Below are 11,735 nucleotides of genomic sequence, written 5' to 3'. Positions count from 1 at the left end.
GATGCTTTGAAGCCACCGGTCGGCCATATTGGCTCTCCCCAGTAGGGGATGGATTACTGATGTTATGTGTTGGCCATTGAGATGCTTTGAAGCCACCGGTCGGCCATATGGGCTCTCCCCAGTAGGGGATGGATTACTGATGTTATGTGTTGGCCATTGAGATGCTTTGAAGCCACCGGTCGGCCATATTGGCTCTCCCCAGTAGGGGATGGATTACTGATGTTATGTGTTGGCCATTGAGATGCTTTGAAGCCACCGGTCGGCCATATTGGCTCTCCCCAGTAGGGGATGGATTACTGATGTTATGTATTGGCCATTGAGATGCTTTGAAGCCACCGGTCGGCCATATTGGCTCTCCCCAGTAGGGGATGGATTACTGATGTTGTTATGTGTTGGCCATTGAGATACTTTGAAGCCACCGGTCGGCCATATTGGCTCTCTCCATTAGGAGCAGGCCTCCATAGGAATGAATGGAATTCTACAGTGTTTCAATCAAATGTTTTTGTTTTGTTTTAGTGGGGACAGTAACATGAATCTAAAAAGGAAAATGTGATATATTATTTTATTTGTACGTTTAGCTCACATTATATAATGTAAAAGTATTAAGGTGTCTGTAATGGAATACATGTTGTTAAAACCAATTAATAAATACATTTCTTTAGCTTCCAAAACATTTTTTTACAATGGAGGGGGGGGAAGAGCCAAGATGGAGGCACGGTGGCTTCAACACAGCAGTCAGTCATCTAGTGTATATATAAACCATTGGTTATAACAGATATGAAATTTATCTTATTATGTGAGGTGAAAGATTCTTCAGCCTGAAAAAAAAAAAAAGCACAATTTTATTTTACTGACGGTTGAAAAATATTTGTTAAACAATTTCAAGGAAGTGACTATCTCATTGGTGGGTTGTGGCTATTATAATTAACCCTCAGCGTGATTCATCCATCTTCGGGATGTTTAAACCATGGCCTTCCAGAGACCCAGCTCTACTTCTACCTAGCAACAGTACTCTGCTCCAGTACTCTGTCCCTCTCAGCTAGCCGTAGATAGAATGGTTTGTCCCTCTCAGCTAGCCGTAGATAAACTACTACCAGGCTTTTAAATTCCTTCCAGCGGACTAGTATCGAATTATAATAAGTACAAATCATCACTTAACAGAAGTGGCTTAATTATAAACTCATTTTAAAACTGAAGAGAACACGAAGGATAGTATTGCCTGGTTCATATTAAAGTTCAACTTGGCGTTTTGAGAGCTTGAAGGTTCCTGAACGTTGCGTCCTGATCCCCAGCTTGACTGACAGTCCGCCCGGGGGTCAGTGACGGGTCTCTTTCACTCCTGCTTGTGAGGAGGGACAGCAGCCAGTCGGAACACTGCAATAGGGGTCACATGACAGGAAACAACAGCCTTCACCTTGCTGTTATTAAAACAAGTCCTACTGACTGAGCTGAGGTTTTTCCACACTTCTGGACGACAGAAATGTCCATTCAAAGCTTTTGTCTTCTGGGGAAGAAAGAAAAAAAATTATTCTGTGAAACCAAAAACTGGTGTTTTTAGGTCAGATGTCAGTCTGAATACAGGAGGTCTGGAACAGGCTGGAGGGACGGGCCTGCAGGTTGTTGTTGTTCTCCTGCAGCAGCTGTCCAACGGGAAGGGCTCCTCCTGTAATACAGTCACAATCTGCCTTCGTAGGACACACCTGGTTGATGTTTTCCTCTGCTATCAGACACCTCGGGGAGACGGACACCTCGGGACAGGGCGAGGAGACCGGGGAGTGAGGCTGGGAGAGGACACCTCGGGGTGAGGGTAACGCCTCCAGCCGGTCTCCCTCTACTTCAGGCAGAGGGCTGACTGTGGCGAAGCGGCTGTGGTAGTCAGACGAGGATCCGTGGCCGCAGGACGTCTTCGTGATCTCCAGGGCAGAGCCGCCGCTGAACTCTGACAAGTGGGAGGAGTCAGAGTCGGCTACGGAGGGCAGAGAGCCGCTGAGGGAGGGAGAGTCAAACTCTGAGGAGTTGGTGCTCTGCTGCTCAAGGAGACGAGCGTCCATATCCTCCCTCGTCTCCTGGATCTTACAGCCTCCTCCCTTCTTCAGCTTGCTTTTACTCTTCTTTCCCGAGGAAGAGGAGGAGGACTTGGCGGTGCCATCCTGGCCCTCTGAGGGGCATCCAGAGTGGCAGGACCAGCCACAGCGCCCAGCGTCTCTCCCATCATCCATAGCGTGGTCGTGTAGTTGACCAGCGGACTTACCCGGCTCTATGTCCACCTGCACCTCCATACTGGTCCCGTCTCTACACAAAACACCACCAGACAGAAAGGAAGAGGCAAGTTGAACACAGGTCTACAGGAGAGAGACAAGTCCTCTGTGGAGATGTCATTGAAATGTTAATGTTTCTAAGAGACACGGCCCTGACCTGTAGTTGAGAAGGGATCCAGCCATTGCTTTGGTGCTAGCGTTGTCACTGATGGTCCCCAAGCTGAAGGTGGCCGACTCTCCACTCAGACTACACCTCTCCTTCTGAACATCAGCCTGGACCTCCAACCTGGAGCAGGGGACACGGGGGGACAGGAGAGGAGAGAGGACAGGGGGGAGGGGAGAGGACCGGGGGAGGAGAGAGGACAGTGGGGAGGGGGAGGAGAGAGGACAGGACCGGGGGAGGAGATCAGACCGTAGTTTATTTTTCCAGTCACAATACAAGGTGCATACAGCCAGATGGACCTACAGCCACCTGACAGTAAGGTTGGTATCCTGTCCAGTCTCTCATTAGCCGAACCCAACGCTGTCCAGTTGAGTTAGCTGACCCCAACGCTGTCCCGTTGAGGTAGCTGACCCCAACACTGTCCAGTTGAGGTAGCCGACCAACACTGTCCAGTTGAGGTAGCCGACCAACACTGTCCAGTTGAGGTAGCCGACCAACACTGTCCAGTTGAGGTAGCCGACCAACACTGTCCCGTTGAGGTAGCCGACCCCAACACTGTCCAGTTGAGGTAGCCGACCAACACTGACCCGTTGAGGTAGCCGACCCCAACACTGACCCGTTGAGGTAGCCGACCAACACTGTCCCGTTGAGGTAGCCGACCCCAACACTGTCCAGTTGAGGTAGCCGACCAACACTGTCCCGTTGAGGTAGTCGACCCCAACACTGTCCAGTTGAGGTAGCCGACCAACACTGACCCGTTGAGGTAGCCGACCCAAACACTGACCCGGTGAGGAAGCCGACCCCAACACTGACCCGTTGAGGTAGCCGACCCCAACACTGACCCGTTGAGGAAGCCGACCCCAACACTGTCCCGTTGAGGTAGCCGACCCCAACACTGACCCGTTGAGGTAGCCGACCCCAACACTGTCCCGTTGAGGTAGCCGACCCCAACACTGACCCGTTGAGGTAGCCGACCCCAACACTGACCCGTTGAGGTAGCCGACCCCAACACTGTCCCGTTGAGGTAGCCGACCCCAACACTGTCCCGTTGAGGTAGCCGACCCCAACACTGTCCCGTTGAGGTAGCCGACCCCAACACTGTCCCGTTGAGGTAGCCGACCCCAACACTGTCCCGTTGAGGTAGCCGACCCCAACACTGTGAAACACGCGTGATGCGTACTTGGTCTTTCTGATCCTGATGGCAGGTAGCCGAGCGGTTTGAGACAGAGGTCACTGGTTCAAATTACCAAGGCAACAAAGTGAAGAATATGTCCATGTGCCCTTGAGCAAGGCATGTAACCCTACAACACATTACACTGGACCTATCATACTGCTGGGACTGACCCTGTACAACAACACATTACACTGGATCTATCATACTGCTGGGGCTGACCCTGTACAACAACACATTACACTGGATCTATCATACTGCTGGGGCTGACCCTGTACAACAACACATTACACTGGACCTATCATACCACTGGGACTGACCCTGTACAACAACACATTACACTGGACCTATCATACCGCTGGGACTGACCCTGTACAACAACACATTACACTGGACCTACCATACTGCTGGGGCTGACCCTGTACAACAACACATTACACTGGACCTACCATACTGCTGGGACTGACCCTGTACAACAACACATTACACTGGACCTATCATACCGCTGGGACTGACCCATAACAACACATTACACTGGACCTATCATACCACTGGGACTGACCCTGTACAACAACACATTACACTGGACCTACCATACCGCTGGGACTGGCCCTGTACAACAACACATTACACTGGACCTATCATACCACTGGGACTGACCCTGTACAACAACACATTACACTGGACCTACCATACTGCTGGGACTGACCCTGTACAACAACACATTACACTGGACCTATCATACTGCTGGGACTGACCCTGTACAACAACACATTACACTGGACCTACCATACTGCTGGGACTGACCCTGTACAACAACACATTACACTGGACCTATCATACCGCTGACCCTGTAAAACAACACCTATCATACCACTGACCCTGTAAAACAACACCTATCATACTACTGACCCTGTAAAACAACACCTATCACACTACTGACCCTGTAAAACAACACCTATCACACTACTGACCCTGTAAAACAACACCTATCACACTACTGACCCTGTAAAACAACACCTATCACACTACTGACCCTGTAAAACAACACCTATCACACTACTGACCCTGTAAAACAACACCTATCACACTACTGACCCTGTAAAACAACACCTATCACACTACTGACCCTGTAAAACAACACCTATCATACTACTGACCCTGTAAAACAACACCTATCACACTACTGACCCTGTAAAACAACACCTATCACACTACTGACCCTGTAAAACAACACCTATCACACTACTGACCCTGTAAAACAACACCTATCACGCTACTGACCCTGTAAAACAACACCTATCACGCTACTGACCCTGTAAAACAACACCTATCACACTACTGACCCTGTAAAACAACACCTATCATACTACTGACCCTGTAAAACAACACCTATCACACTACTGACCCTGTAAAACAACACCTATCACACTACTGACCCATCTTGGTTCAAATCTCTCTTGAAAAAAAAAAAATCTGTTTTTATCTCAACGAGACTAACCTGGTTGAATAAAGGTTCAATCCAATCCAAAAGTACTGACCTGTTCAGGTAGTTGACCATGGCGCTGCCAGACAGAGATCCGGTGATGCTGGCCCCAGCCAGGGCCATGGTGGAGGCGTTCTCACTCAGGTTGTCCCTCATGGCGCCCATCCGGTCCACGTGGCTCCCGCTGGCACTCAGACTGCCCGTCATGCCCCCCACGCTACCTTCTCCGATGCTGGGGTTGTTCCTGGTGTCCGCCACAGAGGTCGTGTCTGAGGAGACAGGGGAGAGAGCAGGAGTTCATCAGAGCCGCTCTATAAACTAAAAGACTAGGTCTTTCTCTTGTTGGTTCTCTCCCTTCTATGTCCTCGTCTTTTCTAGAAGGTCTGTAACAAGGTCTTTCTCTTATTGGTTCTCTCCCTTCTCGTCTTTTCTAGAAGGTCTGTAACAAGGTCTTTCTCCTGTTGGTTCTCTCCCTTCTCGTCTTTTCTAGAAGGTCTGTAACAAGGTTTTTCTCCTGTTGGTTCTCTCTCTTCTCTGTCCTCGTCTTTTCTAGAAGGCCTGTAACAAGGTCTTTCTCTTATTGGTTCTCTCTCTTCTACGTCCTCGTCTTTTCTAGAAGGTCTGTAACAAGGTCTTTCTCCTGTTGGTTCTCTCCCTTCTCGTCTTTTCTAGAAGGTCTGTAACAAGGTCTTTCTCCTGTTGGTTCTCACCCTTCTCGTCTTTTCTAGAAGGTCTGTAACAAGGTCTTTCTCCTGTTGGTTCTCTCCCTTCTCGTCTTTTCTAGAAGGTCTGTAACAAGGTCTTTCTCCTGTTGGTTCTCTCCCTTCTCTGTCCTCGTCTTTTCTAGAAGGTCTGTAACAAGGTCTTTCTCCTGTTGGTTCTCTCCCTTCTACGTCCTCGTCTTTTCTAGAAGGTCTGTAACAAGGTCTTTCTCCTGTTGGTTCTCTCTCTTCTACGTCCTCGTCTTTTCTAGAAGGTCTGTAACAAGGTCTTTCTCCTGTTGGTTCTCTCTCCTCTATGTCCTCATCTTTTCTAGAAGGTCTGTAACAAGGTCTTTCTCCTGTTGGTTCTCTCTCTTCTATGTCCTCGTCTTTTCTAGAAGGCCTGTAACAAGGTCTTTCTCCTGTTGGTTCTCTCTCTTCTCTGTCCTCGTCTTTTCTAGAAGGCCTGTAACAAGGTCTTTCTCCTGTTGGTTCTCTCCCTTCTCGTCTTTTCTAGAAGGTCTGTAACAAGGTCTTTCTCCTGTTGGTTCTCTCTCTTCTCTGTCCTCGTCTTTTCTAGAAGGTCTGTAACAAGGTCTTTCTCCTGTTGGTTCTCTCTCTTCTATGTCCTTGTCTTTTCTAGAAGGTCTGTAACAAGGTCTTTCTCCTGTTGGTTCTCTCTCTCCTCGTCTTTTCTAGAAGGTCTGTAACAAGGTCTTTCTCCTGTTGGTTCTCTCTCTTCTATGGCCTCGTCTTTTCTAGAAGGTCTGTAACAAGGTCTTTCTCCTGTTAGTTCTCTCCCTTCTAGTCTTTTCTAGAAGGTCTGTAACAAGGTCTTTCTCCTGTTGGTTCTCTCCCTTCTCGTCTTTTCTAGAAGGCCTGTAACAAGGTCTTTCTCCTGTTGGTTCTCTCTCTTCTATGTCCTCGTCTTTTCTAGAAGGTCTGTAGAAGGTCTTTCTCCTGTTGGTTCTCTCCCTTCTCGTCTTTTCTAGAAGGCCTGTAACAAGGTCTTTCTCCTGTTGGTTCTCTCTCTTCTCTGTCCTCGTCTTTTCTAGAAGGCCTGTAACAAGGTCTTTCTCCTGTTGGTTCTCTCCCTTCTCGTCTTTTCTAGAAGGTCTGTAACAAGGTCTTTCTCCTGTTGGTTCTCTCTCTTCTATGTCCTCGTCTTTTCTAGAAGGTCTGTAACAAGGTCTTTCTCCTGTTGGTTCTCTCCCTTCTCGTCTTTTCTAGAAGGTCTGTAACAAGGTCTTTCTCCTGTGGGTTCTCTCCCTTCTCGTCTTTTCTAGAAGGTCTGTAACAAGGTCTTTCTCCTGTTGGTTCTCTCCCTTCTCGTCTTTTCTAGAAGGTCTGTAACAAGGTCTTTCTCCTGTTGGTTCTCTCTGTCCTCGTCTTTTCTAGAAGGCCTGTAACAAGGTCTTTCTCCTGTTGGTTCTCTCCCTTCTCGTCTTTTCTAGAAGGTCTGTAACAAGGTCTTTCTCCTGTTGGTTCTCTCTCTTCTCTGTCCTCGTCTTTTCTAGAAGGTCTGTAACAAGGTCTTTCTCCTGTTGGTTCTCTCTCTTCTATGTCCTCGTCTTTTCTAGAAGGTCTGTAACAAGGTCTTTCTCCTGTTGGTTCTCTCCCTTCTCTGGCCACGTCTTTTCTAGAAGGTCTGTAACAAGGTCTTTCTCCTGTTGGTTCTCTCTCTTCTCGTCTATTCTAGAAGGTCTGTAACAAGGTCTTTCTCCTGTTGGTTCTCTCTCATCTATGGCCTCGTCTTTTCTAGAAGGTCTGTAACAAGGTCTTTCTCCTGTTGGTTCTCTCCCTTCTCGTCTTTTCTAGAAGGTCTGTAACAAGGTCTTTCTCCTGTTGGTTCTCTCCCTTCTCGTCTTTTCTAGAAGGCCTGTAACAAGGTCTTTCTCCTGTTGGTTCTCTCTCTTCTATGTCCTCGTCTTTTCTAGAAGGTCTGTAACAAGGTCTTTCTCCTGTTGGTTCTCTCCCTTCTCGTCTTTTCTAGAAGGCCTGTAACAAGGTCTTTCTCCTGTTGGTTCTCTCTCTTCTCTGTCCTCGTCTTTTCTAGAAGGCCTGTAACAAGGTCTTTCTCCTGTTGGTTCTCTCCCTTCTCGTCTTTTCTAGAAGGTCTGTAACAAGGTCTTTCTCCTGTTGGTTCTCTCTCTTCTATGTCCTCGTCTTTTCTAGAAGGTCTGTAACAAGGTCTTTCTCCTGTTGGTTCTCTCCCTTCTCGTCTTTTCTAGAAGGTCTGTAACAAGGTCTTTCTCCTGTGGGTTCTCTCCCTTCTCGTCTTTTCTAGAAGGTCTGTAACAAGGTCTTTCTCCTGTTGGTTCTCTCTCTTCTCGTCTTTTCTAGAAGGTCTGTAACAAGGTCTTTCTCCTGTTGGTTCTCTCTCTTCTATGGCCTCGTCTTTTCTAGAAGGTCTGTAACAAGGTCTTTCTCCTGTTAGTTCTCTCCCTTCTCGTCTTTTCTAGAAGGTCTGTAACAAGGTCTTTCTCCTGTTGGTTCTCTCCCTTCTCGTCTTTTCTAGAAGGCCTGTAACAAGGTCTTTCTCCTGTTGGTTCTCTCTTCTATGTCCTCGTCTTTTCTAGAAGGTCTGTAACAAGGTCTTTCTCCTGTTGGTTCTCTCCCTTCTCGTCTTTTCTAGAAGGCCTGTAACAAGGTCTTTCTCCTGTTGGTTCTCTCTCTTCTCTGTCCTCGTCTTTTCTAGAAGGCCTGTAACAAGGTCTTTCTCCTGTTGGTTCTCTCCCTTCTCGTCTTTTCTAGAAGGTCTGTAACAAGGTCTTTCTCCTGTTGGTTCTCTCTCTTCTATGTCCTCGTCTTTTCTAGAAGGTCTGTAACAAGGTCTTTCTCCTGTTGGTTCTCTCCCTTCTCATCTTTTCTAGAAGGACTGTAACAAGGTCTTTCTCCTGTTGGTTCACTCCCTTCTCGTCTATTCTAGAAGGTCTGTAACAAGGTCTTTCTCCTGTTGGTTCTCTCTCTTCTATGTCCTCGTCTTTTCTAGAAGGTCTGTAACAAGGTCTTTCTCCTGTTGGTTCTCTCCCTTCTCGTCTTTTCTAGAAGGTCTGTAACAAGGTCTTTCTCCTGTTGGTTCTCTCTCTTCTCTGTCCTCGTCTTTTCTAGAAGGTCTGTAACAAGGTCTTTCTCCTGTTGGTTCTCTCCCTTCTCGTATTTTCTAGAAGGTCTGTAACAAGGTCTTTCTCCTGTTGGTTCTCTCTCTTCTCTGTCCTCGTCTTTTCTAGAAGGTCTGTAACAAGGTCTTTCTCCTGTTGGTTCTCTCTTCTCTTTTCTAGAAGGTCTGTAACAAGGTCTTTCTCCTGTTGGTTCTCTCTCTTCTCGTCTTTTCTAGAAGGTCTGTAACAAGGTCTTTCTCCTGTTGGTTCTCTCTCTTCTATGTCCTCGTCTTTTCTAGAAGGTCTGTAACAAGGTCTTTCTCCTGTTGGTTCTCTCTTCTCGTCTTTTCTAGAAGGTCTGTAACAAGGTCTTTCTCCTGTTGGTTCTCTCCCTTCTCGTCTTTTCTAGAAGGTCTGTAACAAGGTCTTTCTCCTGTTGGTTCTCTCCCTTCTCGTATTTTCTAGAAGGCCTGTAACAAGGTCTTTCTCCTGTTGGTTCTCTCTCTTCTATGTCCTCGTCTTTTCTAGAAGGTCTGTAACAAGGTCTTTCTCCTGTTGGTTCTCTCTCTTCTCGTCTTTTCTAGAAGGTCTGTAACAAGGTCTTTCTCCTGTTGGTTCTCTCTCTTCTATGTCCTCGTCTTTTCTAGAAGGTCTGTAACAAGGTCTTTCTCCTGTTGGTTCTCTCTCTTCTATGTCCTCGTCTTTTCTAGAAGGTCTGTAACAAGGTCTTTCTCTTATTGGTTCTCTCTCTTCTCGTCTTTTCTAGAAGGTCTGTAACAAGGTCTTTCTCCTGTTGGTTCTCTCCCTTCTCGTCTTTTCTAGAAGGTCTGTAACAAGGTCTTTCTCCTGTTGGTTCTCTCCCTTCTCGTCTTTTCTAGAAGGTCTGTAACAAGGTCTTTCTCCTGTTGGTTCTCTCCCTTCTCGTCTTTTCTAGAAGGCCTGTAACAAGGTCTTTCTCCTGTTGGTTCTCTCTCTTCTATGTCCTCGTCTTTTCTAGAAGGTCTGTAACAAGGTCTTTCTCCTGTTGGTTCTCTCTATTCTATGTCCTCATCTTTTCTAGAAGGTCTGTAACAAGGTCTTTCTCCTGTTGGTTCTCTCTCTTCTCTGTCCTCATCTTTTCTAGAAGGTCTGTAACAAGGTCTTTCTCCTGTTGGTTCTCTCTCTTCTCTGTCCTCGTCTTTTCTAGAAGGTCTGTAACAAGGTCTTTCTCCTGTTGGTTCTCTCTCTTCTCGTCTTTTCTAGAAGGTCTGTAACAAGGTCTTTCTCTTATTGGTTCTCTCCCTTCTCTGTCCTGTGTGTGTCTGTGTGTGTGTGTGTGTGTGTGTGAGAGACGTACCAGTAGCTTGCGCCCCACTCCCTGCGGTCATCTGGTTCTCGTCATCGAACTCGATGCGGACTCCTTTCCCATTACCAGTGGAGACCCCACAGCCCCCGCTGCGACACAGAGAGATGGGCACCACGCCGTACACGTACGCCAGCATGATGGGCACGCCGATGCCTGGACACACACACAGAGAGAGACAGTTAACCACCTCACACCCTGGGGAGGGACACCAGACAACCAGCAGAGACCACTGTGTCTCCTAAGAGCAGTCGGTCACTACTAGCTCATCTAAACAACCAGAGACCCCTGTGTCTCCTAAGAGCAGTCGGTCACTACTAGCTCATCTAAACAACCAGAGACCACTGTGTCTCCTAAGAGCAGTCGGTCACTACTAGCTCATCTAAACAACCAGAGACCCCTGTGTCTCCTAAGAGCAGTCGGTCACTACTAGCTCATCTAAACAACCAGAGACCCCTGTGTCTCCTAAGAGCAGTCGGTCACTACTAGCTCATCTAAACAACCAGAGACCCCTGTGTCTCCTAAGAGCAGTCGGTCACTACTAGCTCATCTAAACAACCAGAGACCCCTGTGTCTCCTAAGAGCAGTCGGTCACTACTAGCTCATCTAAACAACCAGAGACCCCTGTGTCTCCTAAGAGCAGTCGGTCACTACTAGCTCATCTAAACAACCAGAGACCACTGTGTCTCCTAAGAGCAGTCGGTCACTACTAGCTCATCTAAACAACCAGAGACCCCTGTGTCTCCTAAGAGCAGTCGGTCACTACTAGCTCATCTAAACAACCAGAGACCACTGTGTCTCCTAAGAGCAGTCGGTCACTACTAGCTCATCTAAACAACCAGAGACCCCTGTGTCTCCTAAGAGCAGTCTGTCACTACTAGCTCATCTAAACAACCAGAGACCCCTGTGTCTCCTAAGAGCAGTCGGTCACTACTAGCTCATCTAAACAACCAGAGACCCCTGTGTCTCCTAAGAGCAGTCGGTCACTACTCAGGGGACATGATGACAGACAGTACAGTATACTGACCACAGGGGACATGATGACAGACAGAATACAGTATACTGACCACAGGGGACATGATGACAGACAGAGTACAGTATACTGACCACAGGGGACATGATGACAGACAGAGTACAGTATACTGACCACAGGGGACATGATGACAGACAGAGTACAGTATACTGACCACAGGGGACATGATGACAGACAGAGTACAGTATACTGACCACAGGGGACATGATGACAGACAGAGTACAGTATACTGACCACAGGGGACATGATGACAGACAGAGTACAGTATACTGACCACAGGGGACATGATGACAGAGAGTACAGTATACTGACCACAGGGGACATGATGACAGACAGAGTACAGTATACTGACCACAGGGGACATGATGACAGACAGAATACAGTATACTGACCGACAGAGACGGCTGCCACCACAGGAGACATGATGACAGACAGAGTACAGTATACTGACCACAGGAGACATGATGACAGACAGAGTAC

General features: G+C 47.7%; 1 protein-coding gene across 2 annotated transcripts in view; it reads right to left on the bottom strand.

The window, feature by feature from the left end:
* Positions 1-499: 499 nt before the first annotated feature.
* The window catches only part of LOC139395230 (E3 ubiquitin-protein ligase RNF19A-like), a 65,386-nt gene continuing 54,150 nt past the window's right edge, over positions 500-11,735 (bottom strand). Inside the window, exons 7-10 of one of the 2 annotated variants that reach the window (XM_071142878.1) lie at positions 10,217-10,378; positions 5,134-5,347; positions 2,416-2,544; positions 500-2,292 (exon numbers count right to left, since the gene is read on the bottom strand). In XM_071142878.1, coding sequence (XP_070998979.1) covers positions 1,560-2,292; positions 2,416-2,544; positions 5,134-5,347; positions 10,217-10,378 — 1,238 coding nt within the window. In that variant the 3' untranslated portion in view covers positions 500-1,559. Of the gene's footprint in view, positions 2,293-2,415; positions 2,545-5,133; positions 5,360-10,216; positions 10,379-11,735 lie in introns of both variants that reach the window. The other variant, XM_071142877.1, reaches the window with a different exon arrangement.

This window comes from Oncorhynchus clarkii, unplaced genomic scaffold (genome assembly GCF_045791955.1).
Source record: "Oncorhynchus clarkii lewisi isolate Uvic-CL-2024 unplaced genomic scaffold, UVic_Ocla_1.0 unplaced_contig_13799_pilon_pilon, whole genome shotgun sequence".
Taxonomy (NCBI): Eukaryota; Metazoa; Chordata; class Actinopteri; order Salmoniformes; family Salmonidae; genus Oncorhynchus; species Oncorhynchus clarkii.
This window is presented reverse-complemented; position numbering and strand designations above follow the sequence as displayed.